Source organism: Choristoneura fumiferana, chromosome Z (genome assembly GCF_025370935.1).
Source record: "Choristoneura fumiferana chromosome Z, NRCan_CFum_1, whole genome shotgun sequence".
NCBI classification, from domain to species: Eukaryota; Metazoa; Arthropoda; class Insecta; order Lepidoptera; family Tortricidae; genus Choristoneura; species Choristoneura fumiferana.
This window is the reverse complement of record NC_133472.1, coordinates 44,768,959-44,795,300: the sequence shown is the minus strand read 5'-3', so window position 1 is coordinate 44,795,300 and position 26,342 is coordinate 44,768,959. Positions and strand designations below refer to the sequence as shown.

The window sequence follows — 26,342 nt, the reverse complement described above, 5'->3', positions numbered from 1 at the left end:
TATAGATATTATGTTATCAAAGAGTAAGTATGCAAGCAATTAAACCTTTTACATTTAGAACATTTACTTAAAAATAAAGCAGACATTATGGGAAAACAAACAACAAGACTATAGCCTATTAAAAAAAAGTGAACATAACGGGAAAGCAGAAATTATGGTAATGCAATATTATAGGAATGTAAACATTATCCCCCTTATTCATAAAACTTAACAAGCCTATGTTAACTACAAATGCTTTGTCCCTTCTAACAATACAAATGTCGAAGTGACAGATAAGGACAAACGAATTTTAGCGGCATTTTAACTAAAATAGGTTTGATTGTCGTTTATGAATAAGGGGTATGAATAGACGACTTCCTGAGATTGTACACATTTTAAATAGCAGACATATTGAGAAAGCTGACAAAATAGAAGTGAAGCATTGTGAAAACGCAGACGTTTTGAGAATTGTACATTTTAGGAAAACAGACATTACAGGAGCCTGAGCCGATTGTTTTTGAATTATATGGTAATAGTATTGATTTGCAATGAGGGCTATCGCGTATGAATTCGCCACTAGAGGCGCTAGTGTAGCGTGAGGTCTCCGAAATGTCAAATCTCATAGTTTTTGGGTGAGATACGCGGGTTTATTTGTAATTAGAATAATTTTGTGAATATTTTGCAATATCTGAAATTAATTATGGTAATTATGCGTTCCGTGGCAATGAATGTCTGTGTTTTGAGACAGTTTTATCTTTCGGAAACCTTTGTCCTCCCTTTTTTTCCGAACAAAACGGGGACTATGCAACACTGTGGATGCTCAATATTTTTATGGTACAGTTTTAAGGTGTATTGAATATGATTTTAATCTAAACTTTGTTTTCACGCCCGTAATAACAGACTTTGAAAGCCATACTTAAAAACCTCAAGCAACAGTGCGCCATCTAGTGAGACAAAAAACGATAGCCCTCCTTAGATTAAGATTCTGCATGCCATGTACCTATAATATTCTTCTGACATGTGTAATATCTACTTGTAGCTCCTGCGAATAAATAAAAAAAACCATTTCATTGCATTTCAAAATTCCATTTCATTAAATACAAAGAATATATTTTTGCCTGACACTTTCCTATTACGACCATGGTACGATACGGTGTAGTAGACCTTTATACGCGTTTGAGGCACTGAGCAAAGTGCTACTGATGAAGATGCTGTGGACGCGTTAAGTGGAAGGCCTATGTGTGTTTGTCTGTCTACACAGTTTAGCCGCCGCAGCCGCAGCCGCCGCCGCCGGCGGGCGACGGGCCGGGGCTCGAGCCCGTGTTGAAGCCCCCGAACTTGCGGGACGGAGGCCTTGGAGGTCTGAAGGAAAGAGCAAAACTTACTTGAAAATGAAAATAAGAAAAAGCTGCTATAAAACTAAAAAGGAAAACATAACCCTCTTCGGGCGATCGGGTAAAAACACTGTTGAGTTTTAAGTTACTTAATAAAGTTCTAGATAGCTTTGTTAGGAAAGCTGAGTTTTTTTTAAAATTTCTTTAAGTACTTTACATTTTGTTGGAGCTCTTGTGGAAATGTTCAGTTGAATAGGTTAATTATTAGCTTTCATTTTTAACTCCCGACGCAAAAGAGGGGTGTTATAAGTTTGACCGCTATGTGTGTCTGTCTGTGGCACCGCAGCTCTTAAACGGGTGAACTGATTTGAATGCTGTTTTTTTATTTGAAAGCAGGTTTTCTAGCGATGGCCCTTAGACATGTTTTATCAAAATCGGTTCAGCCGTTTTGTGGATATTGAACTTTGAAGTGACAATATAAACTTATATTGTTACAAAAAATACAAAATATATTATTTTTAATTCCCCTGCCACGCGGACGCCATATTGAAACATTATATACTCTATGTCACTTCGACGCTTCTAATGATACCCCACATGTAGAAAACCATCCAGCCATTTAGACTATAGAGAAGAACAAAGAAACAGAGATACGTCGATACATACTTGTACATAATACGAGTACATGGCAGTTGTATAATAACCTTACCAACAAAAAGTTGGAAAACCCCCGACTATGTCACTTCAAAGTTAAATATCTCAAACGGCTGGGCCGATTTTGGCGAAACATGTCTAAGAACCATTGCTAGAAACCCTGATTTTAAATTTAAAAAACCGCATTCAAATAGGTCCACCCGTTTAAGAGCTACGGTGCCACAGACAGACACACATAGTAACTTATAACACCCCTCTTTTTTCGTCGGGGGTTAAAAACGAACAGTTTACTCACCCCCCACCAGGCTTGCTGTAGGTCCGTGTATACTTGTCTCCGTGCTTATTAAAGTCTGCGTTGATCAGGGATTGGCACCTTTGAAAACCATAAACGGTATTGTTAGTGTTGTTTTTATAATATGCAGTTCCTACTACAGAGGAATTACCAACAGAGGGCCTACTCTGAAATTCGAAGTTCGTATAGTACCGTCTCTCTCACTCTCGTATTAAATAGTATATAAGTGTCAGAGGGACGATACGACACGAACTTCGATTTTACGACACGAGCAGAGTCGAAATGTGGGCTTTATAATAGTTGACACCATCTTTACCAACATAACAAATGTGAAAGTTACTTTGCTCACCCGTGACCTTACGATAGTTACGTCTATGCAACAAACGTGTGTTCATGCAACATGCAATTTCAAGCACAATTGTCGCAGTGAGTATGGCATTTGTCGATGGTAGGTCAGAAGAATGTTGGTCCCAAAACCGATCCCTGGGGAACTCCATCCTTCACATCATAAAACTTTAAGCATGCGCCATTAATTTTAACTATAAAGTTCGTTTCGTCCTTGGTAAGATTTTAGAAGCATGTATAAATTATATGGTAATTTTTATTTTGTTTTGAATATCAGTCCCCTATGCCAGACTTTATTAAAAGCCAGTTGGACGTCAATCGAGAAAGAGTAATAAAGAATACTTACCACAGATAACAGAAGTTGACTATTGACCAAAATAGACCATAGATTGAGAATGGAGTTTTTTGTACTAGAACACCATCTGAAATGTAAAAAAAAGAGATGTATAGAAAGTGCCACCAGAGTTGAGGTCACGCACCCAAGAACATGTCGTGTAATGACAGCAGGTTTTCGACATTTACTCATACATTTCATTCATTCGCCTTTTGTGCCATCAGTTTGTTTTACCCGACTGCGAAGAATTTGACTTTCGAAGAATTTATTCCTGTCTTCTCGTAACTACTAAACGGCTGAACCGATTTTGATAAATGATACGTCATTGGATTCGTCTTAATGATGCGAGTGACACTGGGTACATGAAATTCTTAAAAATCAAAATGGCGGATTTTTGGCGTCAAATTGTAAGTTTTCAAAAAATGATTTTTATTCAAACCTATTGAGTGGGGTATCAAATGAAAGCTAATAAATAGCCCATTCTAAAAATATACGGATTATAACCGTTTTAATATGCCATTTACACAGATAAGTGTGAAATAAAACAATACATTTAAAAAAATCATTTACTTTACCCATTTAAATCGTGACACTCAAAAATTCTTACCTAATGGGAATGGGTCCCCACTGTTAAACATTAAGTTAGCTACTTAACAAAGTTCTAGCCCACTAGACTTGTGTTCTTCTTTTTAGTATTTTTTAAGGCAGTCGGGTTTTTTGATTTTTTTAATTTATTGTTTTTTCTAGCTGTAAGTGTAATCATTCACTTCAAATCTCCTGGCACTGCCTATACACACCAAGCCATCTTAGGGAATACCATGGCTTGTGGGCATCATTCCATCCATACTTATACTAATATTATAAATGCGAAAGTGTGTTTGTATGTTTGTATGTTTGTCCGTCTTTCACGTCGAAACGGAGCGACGGTTTGACGTGATTTTCGGCATAGAGACAGTTTATGGGCAGAAAGTGACATAGGCTACTTTTAATTCCGAAAAAATGGAGAGTTCCCGAGGGAACAGCGCGCGATAACCGCATATGCAAAGGCGAAGCCGCGGGCGAAAGCTAGTTTGATTATAATTTCAACTTGATAGCTCCACGCATTCCTGAGACTTGACGGAGTCTTGACAGATGGACAGACAGACAACATAGGGATTGTATAAGGGTTTTGTTTTTCCCTTCAACAATATGGGACTCTGAAAAGACATTAAGTGAAGTAAAATTCGAATATTCAGAAGTGAAATCGTCTGGGAGCCAGGTTTATGGAATTCCAGGACCCAATCTTGTTAACTGAAGAGTTATGTTAACGTTAATCATTAATAAAAGCTTTTTACCAGCTAAATATTTTTTTATCAGTTCAGTGACTAATTTCAGAGAGATAACTTCCTACAAACAAAATCTACTTAATTAAATCACTTACTATTATTTATTTTATTATAGTAAAGAAGGATTGTGCAAGTGTTGAATCATATTACTATTATAATGTTGAATGATATGAACTAGTATTATGCAAGACATACAGACAAACAATGATTTCATCACTGACTGAAATCATAGAGAATTTATTAAAGCTTGTGTAAATTTATTAAATCATAGAGTCAACAAAACTGGTGGCTCAATTTGAGGAGCCTGGAATCCATTAAATAAATAAAAAAACCTTTATTACTACCACTTAAAATAAGACATTGTTAAAAAATAAATAAAAATTTGCATGTATATTATTGCCCTTTTACAATCTTATCATAGTTTCCTGTATAATCCTTCCCACTTCCCGCAAGTGTCAGAACAGCAATGGTGTATAATTTGAAAATTAATGAAGCAATGAGAATTTTGTAATTAACTTACTGTGTAAATATACAGTTGTTTTAGGAAGCGATTTGAAATAGGTCAAAGTTGTGCCGAAGTTTCGAGATAAAAATGCTTAGAAACAATAACACTGACGTGGCCTACTTTGTAAATAATAAAACTGTTATCCATACCTTTATTCACATATGGCATGATTGTGTCTGAATTTGATTCTTGATATGTGAGAAAATAAAAAAACTGTCGAATCACAAATTGTTATTATGATGCTTAATATATAAAAATAAAAATACTAGTGGTCGGGTTCGACTTGAGTTGAGCGAGCGAGACGAGGAGGCAGGCAGAGTTTAGGCGAAGGCGAACTGTCAGTCGGTCTGTCAACTTGACAGTTTATCCAGCATGTTGGAGTGGAGGGAGAGTAGCTAGCTACATATTAGTAATCTGTGGTGGAGAGCGGTTGGAGCGAGCGAATAGATCATGAATGGCAACGTTATTCACAAAATCAATACATTATTTGAAATATACAAATGCAAAAATAAAAAATATATTTGAAATGGATGCTTATGTACTGTCAGTAATATAAATTTTGTAGACCATATAAAGTTACTACAGTAAGGACTCATGGCACTTCATGGCATTTCGGTCAGTGGCTGTTAAGCTAAACCATAGTCCATCAAAATGTAAAGTCACACGACAAAAAAAAAAAAAAATGTATAAAAAATATATTTATATTTATTTTTGCACTGTGCTATTTTTCAAGTATTCGTCCTTTATTTTATACAAAAATGTGGTTTCCAATTTAGAAGACAGAGAAGTATTTAATGACGACGAAGAAGTAAAAGATTACTTTAGCAAAAAGCGTTAGCCAGTGTTGACTTGACAGTTGATACATGATATCATGAATTAAAAATGAGCTTACGAGGAATAAAATTGGTCACATTAGATGCAACTAATACGATATTAAAATTCCGCGTCCCCCCATGGCAGTACTACGCAGACGTCGCTCAAGATTTCGGCTTCACCGTCGACGCGCAACAGGTGAAAACTCTGTCACTAAAAAGCTTCAAAACGATTGATAAAAAGCATCCCAATTTTGGCAGAGATACCATTTGTTGGGAAGAATGGTGGCGACAGATCGTCAAGTCATCGTTCACGGGGCTACTTCCAGCCGCAGCGGACGTCGACGGCATCGCTAAACGCCTCATCGAGGATTTCAAAACTACGAAATGTTGGTGCAAAGCCCACGGGAGCGAAAAACTGCTGACTCTACTGCGCGGCAAAGGTATTTCGATCGGCGTCATATCTAACTACGACCCACGGCTGTACGAGGTATTGACTAATATAAGTTTAGGTAGCCATTTTGATTTTGTTATAACATCTTACGATGTTGGTTTTAGTAAACCAGACAAGCGCATATTTGATTATGCGATGCAGGAGTTTAAAGGGTTTGTGGCACCATCAGAGTGTCTGCACATTGGGGACGATGTTGAGAAGGACTACGAGGGAGCCAGGGCAGCGGGATGGCATTCTGTGCTTGTCAATGTTGATGTAACTGAGACACCACCAGCCTGTAAGCATGTGTTCACGGATATAGAAGCATTAAACTTGGCAATACAACATGACAATTTTGTGCTCTAATCCACAACTAGATATAAGTAATGTAGAAATGTAGGGAACTCCTTTAGTAATAAAGTAAGTGTTGTTTTAACAATATACAGACATGGATCTACAGAATTTTGTAATACTGTAGGAATGCAGTTCCTGGCAAAACATTGGGTCTTTTTTAGGGTTCCTTAGCCAAATGGCAAAAAACGGAACCCTTATGAATTCGTCATGTCTCTGTCTGTTTGTCCGTCCGTATGTCAGAGCCACTTTTTACCAAAACTATAAGAACTTTACTGTTGAAAGTTGATAAGTAGATGTATTCTTTGAACCGCATTAAGATTTTCACACAGAAATAGAAAAAAAAAAATTTTTGGAGTTCCCCATACTTAGAACTGAATAGTTTGCACAAGAGACTCTTCCAAAGTGGTAAAATGTGTGTGTGTCCCCAGTAACTTCTAAAATAAGAGAATATTAAAACTATAAAAAATATATTATGTACGTTACCATGCAAACTTGCACTGAAAATTGGTTTGAACGAGATGTAGTAAGTAGTTTTTTTAATACGTCATAAATCGTAAAGTAAAGGAAACTTATCAAAGTCAAAGTCAAAGTCAAAATATCTTTATTCAATTTAGGCTATAACAAGCACTTATTAATGTCAAAAAAAATCTACTACCGGTTCGGAAAAACCTCTGCTGAGAAGAATCCGGCAAGAAACTCAACGAGGTATATATATATTTTTTTTAAAACAGGTTTACAATATTATTAAATGATATGTATACATCACAAGTATTTAACACAACTTTATTTTTAATGTTTATATTTTGTTACTTGCTGCTTTGGAACCCTTCATGGGCGAGTCCGGCTCGCACTTGGCCGCTTTTTTTTCTTAAACACAATCCTATTGATTAATAGCCCATGAAGGGTTCCAAAGCAGCTAGTAAGTAAGGTTAGTTATATGACAATTGAATCTCATTATTCATTTTTGTTTAAACTAGTGTGCGAAGAATGTTCAAGTGACACACTTTCCCCGGCCCGACAATACCGACATGGAAATACGGACCCTGTTTTTGTGGACGCGCCCATGGAAGCTCATGTCAATTTCTATGGGCGTGTATTATCCGGGCCAAGAAAGAGTGTCACCCGAGTGTTCTACACATTCTATACCTTTGTTGCAATGAAGCAATGCAATTTAATCAGGTGTGTCCAATCTATAACTTATCTAACTAAAAATGTTTGTGACCAAACTCCTTCGAAACACCTTGACCAATTTTAATGTTTTTTTTTGTGTGGGTCCTACCCGAGTCTGAGAATAGGATGTAAACTGTTTTTCATACTTCTTTGCGGATGGTGTCACAAACAACAGCTAGTTTAATAAAAATACATAATGTTAACCTTATCTATTTTGTACTAGACTCTCTTGAAAAATGAACTAATCAATAGAACTAAATAAATATCAAGTTTATTAAAAAAATTACATTACATCATACTTAGCAAGACTAACTTTATTATTAAAGCATTATTATAGTATAATTATGTCAAATAATTTGGCATCTTGTTTCTAGCATATTTTAATTTTCATATGTATTTCAAATCAATCAAACCATATACTAATATATAACTATATAATACTTCTGGTATGATACTATTAAATTTGTTGGATTCTCAAAAACAATCATAAAGGCATGTTTGCACTAAGCTCTGGGGCCGTATTGGGCTTGTGATTACAATCAAATGACAGCTTAGATTTCTCATACATAAACTGTCATTTGATTGCAATCACTAGCGCCAAAATCGTTAGGCAATACGGCCTCTGCTAATTTAAATAACAGATAGATAGATGTCAATGATATCATCTCTGATCATTCAAACAAAATACGGTATATAGATATAGCGTAACTCATAGCAGGGACTTTATCAGTAGTGTTGTGTTAAATTCATTTATAGCTTATTTGTTTTTGATGAAAATAAATACACACACTGACGGGTCTCAGGAATATCTACTTTAGGATGTGTAGCTAAAATTATATGTGTAGCTAAGGTTATTTGAAGTTTTTAAAATTTTATATACAATGACATTGGGTTGGGCATTTTTTTTGCCCGAGGCACTTTTTATACCATTGTCATAGGTGCTACAAAATACTTGTCAATTTTCAGCTCAATATGACAGAAATTGGTTCAATTTAACTTCAAAGATTTGATTATATTGTTTATGTAATATTCAGGTAAGTAATGAATTGTATTATTGTATGTTGTACAATAAATTGTTACAATACAATAACTCTTTATTACAAAGGTAAATAAAAGGTTATAAAGCAATGCCATAGACATTAAGTTAGAAGTTTTAAAACCTGAGAGGAAATAAAATATACATTAATTATATATATATATATATTCATATACAAAATGTCCCTATTTTTTTTTTAAAGTGTCCTTAATCCTTACTACTATGTAAATGGAAAAGTGACTGTTAGTGTTTCTCTGTATGTTTGTTCGGCTTTCACTCGTAAAATACTCAACCGATCCTGATGAAATTTGGTATGGCGATAGTTTGACACCCTGAAAAGAACATAAGATAGTTTTTATGCCGGAAAAATATATAGTTCCCGCGGGCGCACGATAGAGGAACCGCTGGGCTACTACGAAACTCGAAGTTCGTGTCGTACGGTCCCTCTGACACTTATACTATTTAATACGAGAGCGAGAGGGACGCTTAGATACGAACTTCGAGTTTCGTAGTAGCCCAGCCGATCTAGATGACATTTTTGAGTTTTGGTGAAGGACATAGGATAATTTTTATGAAAAAATTGCCGCCCTCTTGTGAGGCCTTAAAAAAAACTGAGATGTCATTATTTTAGAAAGGGGATTCCCCGATTTCATCACAGTACCTATAAGTAATAGAAAAAATTCTGCTCATCCTAGTCGGTCCGCATCAAACTGTGGAATACTCGTATAATTATTATCTAGATAATATTCACTATAATGTATTTATTACGAAATTTAGCTGCCCCCCCCCCCAAATTGCCGCCCGGGGCGAACCGCACCCCTCACCACCACTACGCTACGCCAACGATTCATGAATCATGATACTGCTTTTCACACATGCGTGACTGTAGTTCAGCTACTTGACAATAGATGGCTCTCATGTTTTACTTCTTTCTATTTATTCAAATTCAGGGGACTTCATTCGATCATATTGGTTACCCAAGACCGACTGCCCATTCTGTTCGTTTAAGCAGTCAGCAGCAGAAGTGGATGAGCAGTTATGGTGCTAAAAATGATCAACACTCGACTCTACTGCCAAGGTAATAGGAGTGTTTAAATTGTAGCGACTCCTAGCGCCATCTAGTGAGCAACTATAGAAACTCCGACCTGTTCTACATGGCGCTATCGAAGTTTCTCAACTCTGACGCTTATTATATACAACATACAACTTCTGACGCTCGTCCTTCGGACTTCGTTCCCCAGGCATAACACCTGCCTGGAGAGAGATCTCTATGTGAGCCTCCCCCTACAAGCAGGCCCCTCTTCCCCACTGGGCACACTGGGCACGTGCCCAGGGCCCCGCGATGGATTGGAGCCCCCTAGTCCCCACTACATAACCAAACGATAACCGATAGCTACTCAACTCTCGCCTGAAAATCAGGCTTAGGTAGTCGCATGCAGTATGCGGCATGTTGTGCCCAGCAGGGCTACTACGAAACTCGAATTTTGGTATCGTACCGTCCCTCTCGCTCTCGTATATAATAGTATAAGTGTCAGAGGGGCCGCACGACACGAACTTCGAGTTTTGTAGTAGCCCTCCAGGGCCTCTAATAGGTGAAAGACGGCCCTGCCCACAAGATCATTTTGAGCACCGTAACCGCTCATCCACTTCCGCTGCAGATTGTAATTAAGTACCTATATTATATTTTGATGAATTACAAACATTATGTCTGTGGCTCCAGTGAAAAGGGGTACATGTCGAAAAACCAAGTTTACAGGAGACGCAAAAAACAGTTACGCCCCGAGATGATTCAAACTTACGTTCATTACACTTGTGTATTTACATATACTAATAAATGTGGTATGTTAAAGCACTAAATTAATTGCGCTCTTTCTTATGGGAATGTTATTTTTGCTCTTGATCTATTAGTTTATAAATTAACTACTTGTATCCAAAATAGAAGTATAAAAATAAGTGTAAAAAGGTTCAAGTGGCTATATATATCGCTATTCACCAAGTTTTCGTAATTTTATACGAAGTGAAAAAGGGTACGCATCCGGAATGTTTTTTGTAGTACATGTATAATATTATCCACAGAAGACTAGCTTACGAACTAATGGTGTAGAAAATGATTGCATTTTTCAATTTATGCAGTTCTTTGGACTTAATTACAGACATAACAGACATGTAGCCTTTTGCACGTTTTTTTTTTTATTGTGTTTTTAGTTATAAGTAGACTTAAATAATAATGAAAAATTCAAAATGCTACTTGTATCCAAGTTGAGTGAATAAAACACACATGAAATTATTTAAATATTTTATTTTATTTATTTATTTGACAAACGAAATTATTTAAATATCTATTCAAAAACGCTATAAATTTTCAAAAATCTCACATGCAAACATAAAAAATGCCTGTTTAAAACAAACTTAAAATTTCTCATCATTAGTATCTAAGTATGTCAAACACACTAGGTAGAGGGGATTTTCCGCGTCTTCATAGAAGACATACCGTGTGCCATTGATCGTCATCATACGTCTTGTATTGTAGTCAAAATTAGGAAATTCTGCCTTTTTAAAACTGAAAATTGCAGTTTCAGAGATATTAAACTTTTGTTTGTCCTCGTTATTTTTTTTTTGTTGAAGTGGCCCTTTTACTTACCTGCTTCGCTGTTGCCTCATTCGAAAATTCCCCCATTTGATGATACCTAATTGATAGTCTCATGAAAACCCAAATTTAAAACATTTTGAGCATTTATCTCAGCGAGCAGGCATGGACCCAAGCCACTTTACCGATAAGAACGGCGGCTTAGGAACTCGCAAAATTTCAAGTGTAGCTTTGCCGGCATTCCTATCTTCGATCCACAGCACGCTAGATCTCGCAGGTAGAATACTCAAAGCTCCAGCAGCATTAACTACGAGATTGCATGCTTGAACGAGGCCACGAATGACTCGCTAGCTGGACCGAGTCCAAATCTCCCGTCCAAACCACATAGGCGAAGGGCCTGGAGTACAATAGCCTCCGTCACCACCTTATAGGCATTAATAGAAACTATAACAGGCAGGGACCGGGACAGACTGTTAGCTGTGTCCAAGCCAGAATCTGGTTACTGGCTCCATGCATACCCCTCTCCCAACACTAGAACTTTTATCGACCCAGACACTACGCATAGCTGCTGGTCTACGGCTGGAGTTGGGATCTGCGAAAGTAACAACTGTGTTTCTTGTGGGGCTCCAGTGGACCGTCTCGGCCAACATGGCCTGTCCTGTTCCTCAGGTGCCGACCGACTGTCCCGCCACGCTACTCTCAACGACATTCTCAGAAGGGTTTCTTTAGTGCCAACGTTCCCTCCGCTCTGTAGCCCCAGATTGTATGGAGCGATGGCAAGCGCCCTGACGGAATGTCGTTGATACCCTGGAAGACTGGCCGTGCGCTGGTGTGGGACGCTACCTGTACAGACACCCTGGCGGCGTCCTACCTAACAGCAACTACCAATCGTGCGGGGCGGCGGTAGACGCCCGGGAACACCTCAAGGTCACAAAATATAGCTGTCTCGGCGCCCAATATCATTCTTTGCTTTCGGCGTCGAGACTCTAGGTCCTTGGGTAAGGGTGCGCTGGAGCTACACAGGGAGCTCAGCAATAGGTTAAGGGAGGCAACAGGCAACCCTCGCGCCGGCAGCTTTCTCGCGCAAAGAATCGCAATCGGAGTTCAACGCGGGAATGCTGCCTGCGTGATGGGCACCATGCCAAGAAGCCCACCTCTCTTTTTAATTAAAGTTTTAGTTTTAGATATTTAAATTAAATAATAGTTTTAGTCCTATGGATATTTTGATTTTCTTAATCATTCTTATTAAATGATTGGTGTCAAGGATACATCTTAATTAATACCCTTAAAATTAATGCAATGTGCCATATTAGTTTAATAATAAAATGGTGTAAAAGGATATAACTTAATCGCGTAACCGTCAACTGCGCAGCTCGCAAGCGCGTTCTCCCTGCACAAGTCAGCGCACACGATTGTGGCTCATCCGTGAGCGCCGTGTCTCCCTACTCACCCGCTCATTCCTCCGCGCAAAGACTTATATCCTTTTCCACGTAAACTTTTTTATATTCGATTTGTGAAAACGGGCGCAGCTCGACTTAATCTTATATTTTATTTTATTTTTTGTGTAAAGAGATTGAACTTAACTTGTATCAATGTAAACTAAATAAATCTGTTCTTGTTTTAGGGTTCAAGTGTGCTTAGATTTTTTACACCCGCCATATGAAAAAACAGCACGTACAACTAAATTTAGATCATAAATCACAAACAAAACTTTAGTTAATAGAAATACAACTTGACAAGTACCCTCTGTTGCTAACTTTTTTAAGGCAGTTCTACTCTTGACCACCAGAAAACTCCGTTGTTTTAAAAGATATCTTAGATCCGTTTACACCAATCGATGCGTTATTTTTTTTTGTGTTTTGGTCTATATAACTCAATTTGGCCAAATTCAGACTTGTACCCTTTCATGGAGCCAACATTATGTAGGCAGGCAAGAAAATTAGAAAACAACCCAGCAGGGCTACTACGAAACTCGAAGTGCGTGTCGTGCGGTCCCTCTGACACTTAATTTATGTAATACGAGAGCGAGAGGGACGGTACGATGCAAACTTCGAGTTTCAAGTTTCGTAGTAGCCCTGCTGGTTCTTCAAGTCAGTTAGCAAACATAAAATAATGTAATTTTAGCTGAATGTTACGTTATGTATTTACGTAGTATATCTACGCCAAAGTAAGCATTACTCTTGTTTGAGTAATAAAGAATAATAGTCAATTCTGCAATCGAAACTTGTTATCGTTAATAGTCGTGTTCAGTTTAATAAACTTGAAAAAGAGACCTTGTTTTATTTTTAAATCAAAGACTGCGGTGTCGATGGAGTCGATGACGTCACGCTGAATTCCACAAAGCGCAGATTGTGCAAAATAAGTAGATATTTACGCTTCCTTGAACTACCTAGTCGAGTTATTTCATTGAATTAGATAGGTAGGTCCTACTTGTTGATTATGCCGTTTTGGGAGACTAAAAAAGTACCTACTGATGAATCGATAACAAATAGGTAAAACTTGATAAGTAAAGAACACCCCGAAAAAATCGATTACCAATGTTTTAAAAATAATACTATGCAGTCAACTAGTTTTTACACGTAAATTTATATTCTTAGTCACAATGAAGGGCGTCGAGTCCATATCTGTAAAGTTTTGATAAAATAGAAATTAAACATCTAACAAAATTAGCCTTTCTCGGAAAATACGCAATCGACCTAGAATTGTTTTATGGAAGGCCTATATTTTTTTACGTTCCAAATGGCTTAAATTTGAATGTGAAATCAAAAAAATATAAGTTTTGTTGAAACTAGCTATAGAAACGATGAAGCTAAGTTTTTACTACATTTTGTTAAAATGTGTATTCATTTATTAAGACTACTAGAAAACTACCGAATAAATAGCTCCAATATACGTATAGTTAATCTAATTCTAAGTATTATCAGTAAAGTGAAAGTAGTTTTTACCAAAGAGAATATAACCACTACGTTGTTTTTAGTAACAAAAGAACAAAGGATCTGTGTTACTTGCGCCACCGCGCAATGTAAAGCAAATGGATTTTTTTATTTAAATTATAATGAAATCAACCAGAAACCAGGCAAGCCAACATTAAAATCATATGACACATGCGTAGATTGTAGCCCAGTACTGCGCAAGTTCGTCGTAGTTAGCGATATCTGTGCACTGAATTTTCGTAGAAATGGCAACACTGAATATGTGGATAGTGAAAATATGCAGTGGACAGGCAACACGAACGACTACTGCGCGTCCATCCATGTCAAGAGTAGTCTTACTGAGGATCAATATAAATTAAAAATGCGGAATCCTCACATAAAACAACATAAATCGTGATCGTTCGTCAACGTAATGCCGTCGCGGTGAACCTCCGCCCGCGTCGCGCCGCGGCGTGCAGTTTTCGCGAGTGCAATCGTCCATTGAAAATGCGAAATGACGGGGCCTTTATCTCGATGAAGTTTTGGAACGTCGACACGTTAGTTATGTAGTGAGTGACTGTTTCGATACTTTGTTGTGGACGGTCGAATTTGATCGTGTTATTATGCGGTCAAGATGATTTGTTTGTGGGTGGGTATAGTTCTGGCGGCGTGGGGTGCCCGCGGGGAGCAAGTTATGCTCCTGGACACGACGACGGAAGCGACATTGTCTTGGACTCGATTCCCTTACGGGCCGCAAGCGAGCACTCCGGGGTGGCTCGAGGAGTCTTACACCAACTTTGAGAAGCAAATCAACTGGCGGTCCTACGTAGTGTGCGATGTCGCTCACCACAACGTCAACAACTGGCTGTGGACGCCTTTCATCGAGCGCAGGAACGCAAATCGTATATATATTGAGATAAAATTCACTATTAGGGACTGCTCGCTGTTCCCTGGCAATGCACTGAGCTGCAAAGAGACTTTCAGTTTGCTGTACTATGAGTTTGATGTCGCAACTAGGGAACAGCCTCCTTGGGAGCCAGAAAGCTATAAACTAGTTGGCCCCATCGCTGCTGGAGAAGGCAGGTTTAACACAAACTCCGAGGTAGATATAAATACTGAAGTAAAAAGCATAGCCGTGACAAAAAGAGGTGTATATTTCGCCTTCAGAGACAAAGGCGCGTGTATCTCTCTACTCGCCGTTAAAGTTTACTACATAACTTGCCCAGAAATTACGGTAAACTTTGCCAGATTCCCGGCAACGCCGACAGGCAGAGAAGTAACAGTCATAGAGCAAGCTAACGGCACTTGTGTTGAGAATGCAGATACTGCTCCCGGAGAGGCTGCTCCGGTTTATCTATGCAAAGGAGATGGCAAGTGGACCCTGCCCAGTGGCTCCTGTAAATGCCGAGCGGGCTTCGAGCCTGACCATCACAACCAGGTGTGTAATGAATGTGCACCAGGGAAGTTCAAGTCACACACTGGAGATGAACAATGCATTCCCTGTCCAGACTACTCAGAATCCACAGCATATGCTTCAGTCCAATGTAAATGTGTACCCGGATTTTATAGAGCAAAGAAAGATCCTAAAAATGTTTCATGCACACAACCACCGTCGGCTCCAGATAATCTAACTGTCACATTTGCTGACCAGTTTTCTATATCTCTTGCTTGGAAACCACCACACAAAAATGGTGGCCGGGACGACACCACTTACAGAGTCCACTGTACTAATTGTGGGCCCAATGTTGAGTACCGCCCTGCTGCTTCCGGACTCAACTCTACTAAAGTATCTATAAGTAATTTAGAACCGGTGACAGAATATAAATTCCAAGTTTTTGCTGAGAATGGTGTTACGGAGCTCACTGGTGAACCTCCGAAGAAAATTGAAATCACCGCTGTTACAGAAGCCTCAGTGGTTAGTGTGGTGACTAAGCTAAGAGTTCTTAGTGCAGAGAGTGACAAACTGTCTATCGCATGGAACCCACCTCCTCTAGATTCCTCAGACCCTGATGATACTATAGAAAGTTTTGAAGTCAAATGTTTTCCTAAAGACAACACTGAAAGAGGAGTAAACACAACCCTGAAAATTACGAAAGATCCTCACGTCATTATTACAGGACTGAGGAGAGACACTGAGTATGGGATCCGAGTTAGAGCCAAAATGAAGAGGGGTGGGGGGAGTTCAGTGGTATAGTGTACGCGCGCACTGGAATGCCGGAGACGAGCTTCGTTGGTGAAGAGGAAGGTGCCCAGGTCAGGCTAGTCGCTGGCGTGATGGTAGCGGTAGTAGTATTATCCGTGATTGCCATAATTGCAACAGTTCTCTTCCTACGCTCGCGCGCTGACGATGAGTGCGACAAAAAACAACCTAACGACTGTAACGCTCTTAACTACCGCAACGGAGAAGTTTACACTGGCCCCGAGCGCCCAGCAAAGACCAGCAGCAATGCGACAACTCCACTTTTCGCTGGCACCGGCTCCCGCACCTACATAGACCCACATACCTACGAAGACCCTAACCAAGCCGTCAGGGAGTTCGCACGGGAAATAGACGCTTCCTGCATCACTATAGAAGCCATCATCGGAGGAGGAGAGTTCGGAGACGTCTGCCGCGGTAAACTAAAGCTACCCGCCAGCTGTGGCCAGGAAATTGACGTAGCCATAAAAACTCTAAAACCTGGCTCCACAGAGAGAGCTAGAAGAGACTTCCTCGCCGAAGCATCTATCATGGGCCAATTCGAACACCCCAACGTGATATTCCTCCAGGGCGTCGTGACGAAATGCAACCCTATAATGATCATCACAGAGTTCATGGAGAACGGCTCTCTGGACACTTTCCTGCGGGCGAATGACGGGAAATTCCGCGTGCTACAGCTTGTGGGTATGCTGCGTGGCATAGCTACGGGCATGCAGTATCTATCTGAAATGAACTACATCCACCGCGATCTTGCCGCTCGCAACGTTCTCGTCAACTCCCAGCTAGTCTGCAAGATTGCTGACTTTGGCCTGTCGCGGGAGATAGAATCGACAGCCGACGGTGCATACACCACGAGAGGTGGCAAGATCCCAGTGCGATGGACCGCACCAGAGGCGATTGCGTTTAGAAAATTCACATCAGCCAGTGACGTCTGGTCCATGGGCATAGTCTGCTGGGAGGTAATGAGCTTCGGCGAGCGGCCTTACTGGAACTGGAGCAACCAGGACGTGATAAAATCGATAGAGAAAGGCTACCGTCTGCCAGCGCCGATGGACTGCCCCGAAGCGGTGTATCAGCTCATGCTAGATTGTTGGCAGAAGGAGCGCACGCACCGGCCGACCTTCTCGAGCATTGTCAAGACGCTGGATAAACTCATACGTAACCCGGACACTTTGAGGAAGATCGCTCAGAATCGTTCAGCGGATCCTCTGGCGGGTGATACGCCGGACATGATCCAGTTCTCGTCAGTGGAAGAATGGCTCGAGTGCATCAAGATGTCGCGGTACATCGAGAAGTTCCGAGCAGCGGGCATCACTGACATGGATGCTGTAGTCGACTTGACCGTGCATCAGCTGGCCTCGCTCGGAGTCACGCTCGTCGGCCACCAGAAGAAGATAATGAACAGTGTACAAAGCATGCGTGCTCAAATTCGCGTCAGTGGACCCTACGGCTTTCTTGTGTGAGTGAAAAGTGATTCTGGACTGGTATTGAAATTGCATTTTGTATATTTTTCTAAAAAACTGACTTAGCGTCTAGCCTAGGGTATTTAAGCTAAGGAAATTTATCTATTTTGCTGTATGTATTTATTTAGTTTTTTTTTTAATTTACGCAGCTTTAAAAGGCCTACTCGAACCGAACCTTGCGCTAATATTAAACCGTCTTCACACTGTACAACGAATCAGACGCCATAATTTTATGTTGACTAAGTATTCTCTAGAAGACTCGACTCAAACAACTTGACTGAACTTTACATCTTTGTGATCATTTATTTAGTTTAATTTAATGTGTAATTAATTAACTATATAGATTTATTTACGAATAGCTAAGTACAAGGAACAAAAGAGCAATAGATTTCGCGTTTTCAAAAAGGATATTTACTGAATATGGTATTTGTAGGTAGCAAATTTGACGGTACTCATTTCGATGTTCGTATGTGTATATTAATGGTTTTTGATATCGAAACATAGTAATTACATGATGTTATATGTGTAAGTAGTGTAATCGTTCTGACCCTGTAGTTGATACATTGTTTTATCTCTTATATTATTATGTGATCAAATTGAAGTACTTAACTTGCCACTTAAGAGCATTTATTTTATTGTAAATATTTTTTTTTAATACTTAAGCGCAAATTCTAAATGAATGTGTAATAAGTCCGCCTTAAACGTTTATGTGTCGGTTTTTTTAACTGGATCTTAATGCCGATTTCTTTGCCTAGATGGCGCTTAAAATGGTGTACTAATGCTAGCGTCTGAACTGCCAAATCAAAAGGGCATACTTACGTTTTTAATTGTGATGAACCTATTCTCTAAAAAATAGTTAAGTCCCACTCAGTTGGGGCGGGAATTTAAGCAAAAGCAACTTCGAAGGACTTCAAAAATTTTTAAAGAGGTTCACACACGAAACCACTGTTCAGAGGCAGATTGCGTTTCGTGCTTGAGTCAACTCGTGCGTTACTGCCTTAACGGGCAAACGGGTAAGACTTTGGTGTTCTTTTGTTTTTAAAAAATATGGAAGCTCTGTGAAAACTTTTTTGTAGGTACAGATAATAACAAAACGGACACACCATGCTCAATATGTTTCTCTATTTCTGTGATTTTTAAAGGGCCACTTAGCCGTTCCAGTAAGTTTAACATGCTTGAGGCTAGGCGAGCTCATTCGCTCATGTGTTCTTCGGTCGAGTGCAAGACAAGGACCGAAAAACATCGTCTATCAGCCTTACACCGCAAACGTTACAAGTGGTACATTTCCACATAATTGTCACTTTTTTGTATGAAAATGCAATTATGTCGATTTGCAGCACTTTTTTTTTTTGACACAGACTCGGTCTTCAAGGGTTTTTCTCGTAGAAACTAAGGGTCTATTTCACTACTCATTGATAAATATAATGTGAATAATATCTGTGATGTCGCCTCTGTTTGTTTTCTCCGAATAAACAGAGACGACATTACTTTATATCTGTCACATAAAAATTATCAATGAGTAATGAAACCGGCCTTGAATCTTCATATCCGTTTTGCTATTGCTGGCAATTACAAAAGGTTTATTGTCAACGCTATTTATAAAAAAAAATATTTATTTATTATCCTTTGTCTTCCCCGTTTTACCCGAAAATATCAGATGTATATAATTATTAGAGATAGTATAATACTGCCAACTAGACTAAGGCTTATTTGTAGCTAACTAATAACCATCAGCTTCGCGATAGGTAAATGGGCAGCTAAATTATCTTTACCATGTTGCCATTAAAAAAAATCATGGAAATGTATCATTACTTTACTTTACTCGTATATTTAAAAAAATATCGAATTTTCAATCTCGTTATTTGGTAACGAAAGGAGAGAACTATTTTTTCTAGAGGAAACTTTTGTATCATAATTTGCTTGTCATAATTCATATTTAAAAAACTCGATAAACTTTTTACTATGCTCAAATAATTCCGAATCTAGAAGTAAACATCTGCGCTAGCGTTGTATTACAACAAGATTCCTAGAAAGGAATGAGTATGTCGTCGATAAACATGGCATTGCTAGATCAGCAGTGACGTTGACGATTGAGCTCTTTATTACTTGTGATGATTTTATTTGTTTAAATTATGTTTTCAAGCGCAGATTAGTTTGATTGCAAATAACGAAATAAAAAACGTATTAATCCTACGTTTTATCCTACGTTCATTCACATTCATATAAAATATTTATTTAACATAACCAGGGTGAAGTAAAGATTTTTGTTTCGTTTACTATGTACGCTACCGCCATCTGGTGGCTGATATAGGAGCTGCCGCGAAATGTTTACTCTGTGCTTATGCTTTGCGAATTGTCATGAAATGTATGCTGCTCTTAGCTATTCTCGATTTATAGGTTTTTTTTTTCAATGGCCAGAATTTTTGCTACTACAGCCAGGAAGATGATAATTAAAAAAAAATCGTCTCGCAATATTAATGTTAACTCCAGAATGCAGAAAGAGTTTTATCGCGGATGTGAAGCATTCGTCCCTTTCGCACTCGCCTGGTTAGAAAAGTATTTGTTTCGTGTCTACGACAAAAACTAATGCACTAGCTCCTTCAAGGGGTTATTATATGGCGCTAAAAAATAAAATAAAACTTGTCTTAGATTATAGTTGATAGTTAAAAATAAAGATGGCAAAAAGCCGATTTATTAAATTAAATCTAGAGTAGCTAAGGCCAGTGCCAAACTTGAATAAAACAAAATGCAGCTCAAATTTTTTATTGTATTTGCGTGGAGTTCAAAAATAATCCAAAACTGGTAGTTAGAAAAGTATGAAACATTCCGTTTTGCGACAGTCAGCAGCTGAAGTGAAAGACTGCTGCCAAGGTAATAAGTGTTCAGAAGATTTTGAGCACCGTAACCGCTCATCTGCTGCTGCTGACTATACAATGACCCGTATTTGGACCATTTTTGTGACACCACGGAACTTTTTTCAATCACTGTTTAAACTACCGGTTAATATAGTTTTGAAGTCCACTAATTTTTTTTAAGAGACTGAAAATTCGAAATACTATCGGCAGCTAAAGATTTGTTCTTTCTTTGTGTACTTAATGTGCGACACTAGCGCCTCTCGCGGTATAAGTACTAACCACTGTCATAGCGGACAGAGTAAACGTCTCACTGAGGCCCATAGAAAGATTATAAACTTGCAATCAAATTCGAAAAATTTTCGTTTCGTACCGTCCCGCTCACTCGTATAAGCGTCAGCAGGACGGCAAGATACCGAAGTTCGAATTTTGCACTTCGTAGTCTCAGATCAAATAAAAAATAAAGATGGAGCGCAGTCAAACGCCCGGTGAGGCCGGTTTTATAAACATGTGTGCGTAGGCCGGTGTCGCCATAATAATTCTTAGTACCTCGATACTACAAATATCGTTACCGTTGAATAACGTTTTAATAGAGTTTTAATTACTTTCACACTTTGACACTCATATAAGGTAGCTGAAAAATGGCCTGTAGCACCACTGCCTGCCATTTCTGGTATCCTGCCAAATATCAAATTCGAACTTCGTGTCGTGTTATCTCGCTCACATTAATAGTATTTATAGGAGTGTGAGTGGCATCTAGATAATGATGATCTGATCCTTTCATAGAAAATACTAGGAAATTGTCGGGAATAGTGAAAAAAACCCTCAAGTGTAATTTTTGTATTGTAAACATCACGAACGCGTTCATAAAATATCAAATATTATCAGAACGTAAGCGCTAGCATTCGTGACATTTTGTTGTGTAATTATGTGCGACACATCCACTTGCTCTTGCTGTTCAGTTTATAATATAAACGTCCTGTATTGAGGGCTTATTTCACTACTCTCCGATGTTCCTGAAAATACAAGTTTATTAAACATGGTTGTATTGTAACTTTCAGCGACTAGTTTAATGATACAAAACTGAGAAAAAAAAAATCAACAATTATTTTTGTTGTAAAATAGATATAGGCATCATATATATGTGTCACATAAAATACAAGGAACTTATCGGATAATGGTGAAGCCGGCCCTCAGCCCTCAAATGTTATTGTGACAAAACGTATTTGTGTTAAGACTGCCAATATTATCGAAAATACTATTTATATTGTATAATTTTTATGTTCCTTTTTTTACTAAGTATTTTAAAATGCTCTGAGATTCTTTTAGCATTCGCATTTAATTTTTAGATTTTTACAGTTTTTACATTTAATCTATAACGTTACTGCGTGTCATTATGTGGTGTATTCCCTTGTATTGTATTTTTGCGTCTCAAAACTGTTTTTATATGTACGAATAATATAGCAATAAATAATTACAATAAAACTATCAATAAAATAATTATGTCAGAAACTATTCACAGATAATACTATAAATACGCATGCAGAATAATATAATTAATTCATTTTTTAATTGCTTGAAGTGTGTTAAGTACCTAGGTACCTACAATACTTTCTGTATGATGTTTAAATATTCTGGAGGCAAATTAAAATACCAGCTTATTCCGAGAGGGTATAGCTTCTAGCTAAGCAGTTCTACCTTATTCCCAGGTGTGTGTTTTGTATTTAGATATAAAAGGAAGCATCGTACAAGTTTATTTTCAAGTACAGTCTAGGCTAAAAATATCTTTACATTTTAGTACCTCGTCACTATGCCTTCTGTCAATTTTTTACAAAAGTTCAAACACGAAGTGAAAGTGACAAGGCAGTAAAGTATAAAGATATCTTGGACTTTGAATGTACCTACCCTGATATTTATTTGTGTCAAATATCCATTGAATCAGGTCTCACTAGAATGGTCTTTCCGAAACCCTCAATGCAAAATTGCAGATTATGTAGACCTTTCCCCAGTTTTTTCTTATAATTTATATTATATGCATGTATTTAAGTTATAGCATTGTCTGTGAGTAGCTTACAATTGTAATTTTAATCCCGAAGCACTAAGCCGACTGTGAAACTCTCATACATACTCAATACACATTTAATATAACTTTATTCTAACATACTGTCTACATTTTTCATACTTAATTTTCAGTTTGTGAGGTAGGTTCATTCAATAAACTAATCTTTGTCTTTGTTTATGCATGAAAACGTGACGCACAGACACGTGGGACTTGCACGCAAGTTGGATTGCAGTTCTGTCATGGAAAGGCTAAAAAGCTGGGAAGAACAAACAAGTCGTCAACGTAGATACAAAGATCCATTCGTTTACAGGGATCTCTATATCCCATGTTTTGATTACTTTGTACTAAGTTTATACTGTAAAGTTTATAGGGTTACGTAGTCAAAGGGTGCGATAGGTGCTCTTTTGGTGACGGAATCTTTGGGTCCCGTTGACTGTCCGTCCGTCTGTCACAGTTCTGTCTTCTCAATCGTCTGGTCACTAGTTTTTCAACATTTAATGCAATTTTTTTCGTTAAGTTTTTATTGAGTCGTGCCTGTATCATTTTTACTTTTTGTAACTTTTATATCTTTTTTTTTTAATACGTAACCAAACGATCCACACTTATGATAGGTTACAAATCAATACCTACGTATAGGAATCACTGTAAAGTTAAAGCACTTATTTGCTTCCGCAATGCTTGACGCAGATCACATCTAATCTAAGCACTCGCTTGTTGTATGTGATACAATGCTTCATTTAAACGCAATTTGACGCAGATCAATTTTCATATGATACTAATACAAAACATCGTCCTACTACCCGGTGAGCGTATCGGTAAGCGCATGCGCATAATGATACAAAATTGATGTGTGTCAAAAGCATTGCGTTTGTCGCATAAAACGACCGAGCGCTTTAGCGTTAGTGTCAAATTAATATGAGATCAGTTTGCTGCTTACGCCGCCAGAGGCGCTGCCATTTTTTGGGTTTGAGGGTTCGAGTCTCCTTAAGGAGCAAAGACAATTCGTCCTTGCTTTTGTTTACTTGTTTTTTTTAATGTTATATGAGGTGCTTTATGGGAGATGGGGGCGTCCGGATAGTCCGGAAAATATCATTATGGATGACTGGGAAGTGGGGGTCTAGCTAGACTGTGCCGGACCCTTACTGGCTAAAAAACCCGGCTCACGCACGATATAATTTGCAATTTTATTTGAGTTTTTAATTTACCCCCAAAATCATGCTTGAGATTAATTTGTTTACATTACACTTCCACCATCAATTCAATCGGTCCTGTACCGCAGTAAAATGGCTGTGACAGACACGAGTGATCCTATAAGGGTTCCGTTAATTTCTTCTTCATAGGTTATGGAACCCTAAAAAATGCAAATATGTCTCGTAATTGTTGACGTCTTAAGACACTAGGCACAAAATGGCAGTGCCTCTAGTGGCGCATATCAGCAACAAAGTTGTTATAATACTTGGCACCAATGCAAAATCTTACACTAAGGGCATTTCATCACTCACTGATAAGTCCCTGTTATTTTGTTTGACAGATATCTATGATGCTGTCTCTCTTTATTCGAAGAAAATAAACAGACGGGATGATTAAAGAAAGCACGAAGCTTTTGACTGCACCATAATTGTGTAATGTATTGGATAAAAAAAAATGTCTGTCAGATTATCCGATACACACGTATTTCCTTACGATGAGGCTTTGCGCTTTTCCATTATTTTTTATTTGATTGGCAAATGACATATGAAAAAATGTTTAATTTATTTTTATAAGCAACTGACGGACTCAACTATATTTGTTAAGAATCTTGGCCACATAATTGTTAACTTTATCATAAAAAAAAATCGTGACAACTAAATTAATTGTAGCACTTGTAATTGTTGTGCTGGCCTCATACTTTTACCATCATCTTTAACAACCCACCTTAATCTGGTGACGCCCTTGTGTCGAAAAATATCAGCAACTTATCAGAGAGTTCCCTGTGAGCGAGAAATGCCATGATTATTAACTCCACGATTATTAACTCGACCGATTTCTCAAAGCAATATTTCAGAATTTATCACAATTCACTTAGACACCATTAAGTACCTTTGTAGGATCATAGAAACTCCATTTTCATGAACACCAATATAAAACGCAATCATGTCTAGATATACTATATGTTAGAGGGTCTCAAACATGTTATATTTATGACCCGATATTTTTAAATAGTTAGATTAAATTGAAAAAAAAATATGGTAAGATTTTTTATACATTGGACGTATGGGACTGTAAGATAATTAAATGTAAATTTAATGTCCATTATTATGTTTATTTTCAATTAATATTTACTGTCTATTTTTACGATGAATGGCGGGGGTTAGTTCGAGGTCGCGTTTTTTTGAGATGTTATAAGTTATTTATCAAAAACATACAGAGGTACATATAAAAAACTTCACTAGAAATACACCAGGTTCTAGATAATTGAGTTTAAACATTATAGAGACTAGAAAAATTATAATACCTACTGATAGGAGAATAAGACAATGGCTTTTTCTTAAGCTCGAACGGAAAGCCAACCGTGAGCTGAGAAACTCATCTTGAGAACGAAGTCATTGCTCGAAACATGTCGACTATGCCTCGACTATTAAGTAAGTGATTCTCATGATTATTTCTGCGTCTCGTGTTATTTTTCATTCAATTTGTCATGTTTCAAAAATAGTTTTTGTATCACAATTAAAAAAATAGTGATAAGACTTTTTTACATTGCAAGGAAATGACGGCCACCTCCCAACTCCCGCCTAAATGTTGTGTATATTATGGCTGTAACGTAATGTATTGTAAGTGTACATTGTATTGTATCCCGGAACGCCCGTAACATGATGTTTAATCTGTGACAAGGAAATACTTTAAACCTCTATCGCTTCGGCTCAAATGATACCTTAGGCAGTTGTCTCACCGCTGGCGAGGAAACGATTGGCTATCGACTATTTTCTCGCTCAAGAAACGAACAAAAGATATAACATCCTGTGTGAGTAAAAGAGACATATATTAATAGTTGATCGCTAGCGGTTCACACTGCCGGCGAGAACTCGCTTTACATCTTTTGTCGCAGCGACAAGAGCTATAAAACTAGCTCAGCGATACTCGCTCAGCGCTGTTGGCTTGGCGGCCGCCCGGCTCGAGCGAGTGGAGCGAGTAATCGCCTGTCGTGCTCGAACACTCGCTTTTCACTGCTCGCTTCTCGCTCATCGTCGGCGGTGGGACAAGTACCTTAGCAGAGGCGTCTACCTATAGTGCAGGGTGTGCGTTGCACACGAGCGCAGCGGTGTTAGGGGCGCCGGATGCGGTCGCGGCCCTATTCAATTTTGACCGCGCGCTTCCTAGATGGCGCTAAAGTTATAATTGCACACGGCCGCTACATGGGATAAAGACGCCTCTGTACCTTAGTTTGACCCGTTCGGAGTTCGGAGGTATTATCACTTGTGTCTCAACGTTGGTTAATATTGTCAGTGCATGGCCACCTATTAGAGGCCCTGGGCACAACATGCTGCATTCGGTAAGCCTGATTTTCAGGCGAGAATTGAGTAGCTATCGGTTATCTAGTAGAAGATCCGAACTTGAAAAGATCTGCACCGGTCTGATAATAGAATGAAATGTAGTTTATATTAAATTTAGTATACATATTAGAAAATATATTAGAAATGGTTTTGCTAATAAAATCCT

At 38.4% G+C, this 26,342-nt stretch overlaps 3 protein-coding genes and 1 long non-coding RNA gene across 4 annotated transcripts in view; 2 read left to right on the top strand and 2 right to left on the bottom strand.

Moving 5' to 3' along the window:
• The window catches only part of LOC141437620 (uncharacterized), a 24,157-nt gene extending 23,918 nt beyond the window's left edge, over positions 1–239 (bottom strand). The window contains exon 1 of the long non-coding RNA XR_012452401.1: positions 46–239. This is a non-coding gene — a long non-coding RNA (uncharacterized lncRNA). The remainder of the gene's footprint in view (positions 1–45) is intronic.
• A 17-nt stretch (positions 240–256) lies between these two features.
• Positions 257–5,104, bottom strand: LOC141437589 (uncharacterized). The gene is made up of 4 exons (XM_074101027.1): positions 4,918–5,104; positions 2,951–3,026; positions 2,263–2,340; positions 257–1,341 (listed from the first exon to the last, which is right to left on the bottom strand). The coding sequence occupies exons 1-4, from the start codon at positions 4,934–4,936 to the stop codon at positions 1,242–1,244; spliced, it is 273 nt and encodes a 90-aa protein (XP_073957128.1). The 5' UTR covers positions 4,937–5,104; the 3' UTR covers positions 257–1,241.
• A 303-nt stretch (positions 5,105–5,407) lies between these two features.
• LOC141437579 (rhythmically expressed gene 2 protein-like) lies at positions 5,408–6,812 on the top strand. Its single transcript, XM_074101016.1, has one exon. The coding sequence runs from the start codon at positions 5,651–5,653 to the stop codon at positions 6,377–6,379; it is 729 nt and encodes a 242-aa protein (XP_073957117.1). The 5' UTR covers positions 5,408–5,650; the 3' UTR covers positions 6,380–6,812.
• A 7,570-nt stretch (positions 6,813–14,382) lies between these two features.
• On the top strand, positions 14,383–21,144 carry LOC141437562 (ephrin type-B receptor 1-B-like). The gene is given in 2 exon segments (XM_074100995.1): positions 14,383–16,231; positions 16,234–21,144. Coding segments are annotated over 2 exon segments (3,024 nt in total). The 5' UTR covers positions 14,383–14,706; the 3' UTR covers positions 17,733–21,144.
• The last annotated feature ends 5,198 nt before the right edge of the window (positions 21,145–26,342 follow it).

What these genes read in the sequence shown, in the direction of transcription:
- LOC141437589 (XM_074101027.1), bottom strand. An exon ending in GTCAACTTCTGTTATCTGTG is followed by an intron (nt 2,341 to 2,950) that starts GTAAGTATTCTT and finishes TGGTTTTCAAAG; the next exon opens with GTGCCAATCCCTGATCAACG. An exon ending in TACAGCAAGCCTGGTGGGGG is followed by an intron (nt 1,342 to 2,262) that starts GTGAGTAAACTG and finishes TCTTTCCTTCAG; the next exon opens with ACCTCCAAGGCCTCCGTCCC.
- LOC141437579 (XM_074101016.1), top strand. Translation starts at nt 5,651, where the DNA reads ATGAGCTTACGAGGAATAAAATTGGTCACATTAGATGCAACTAATACG.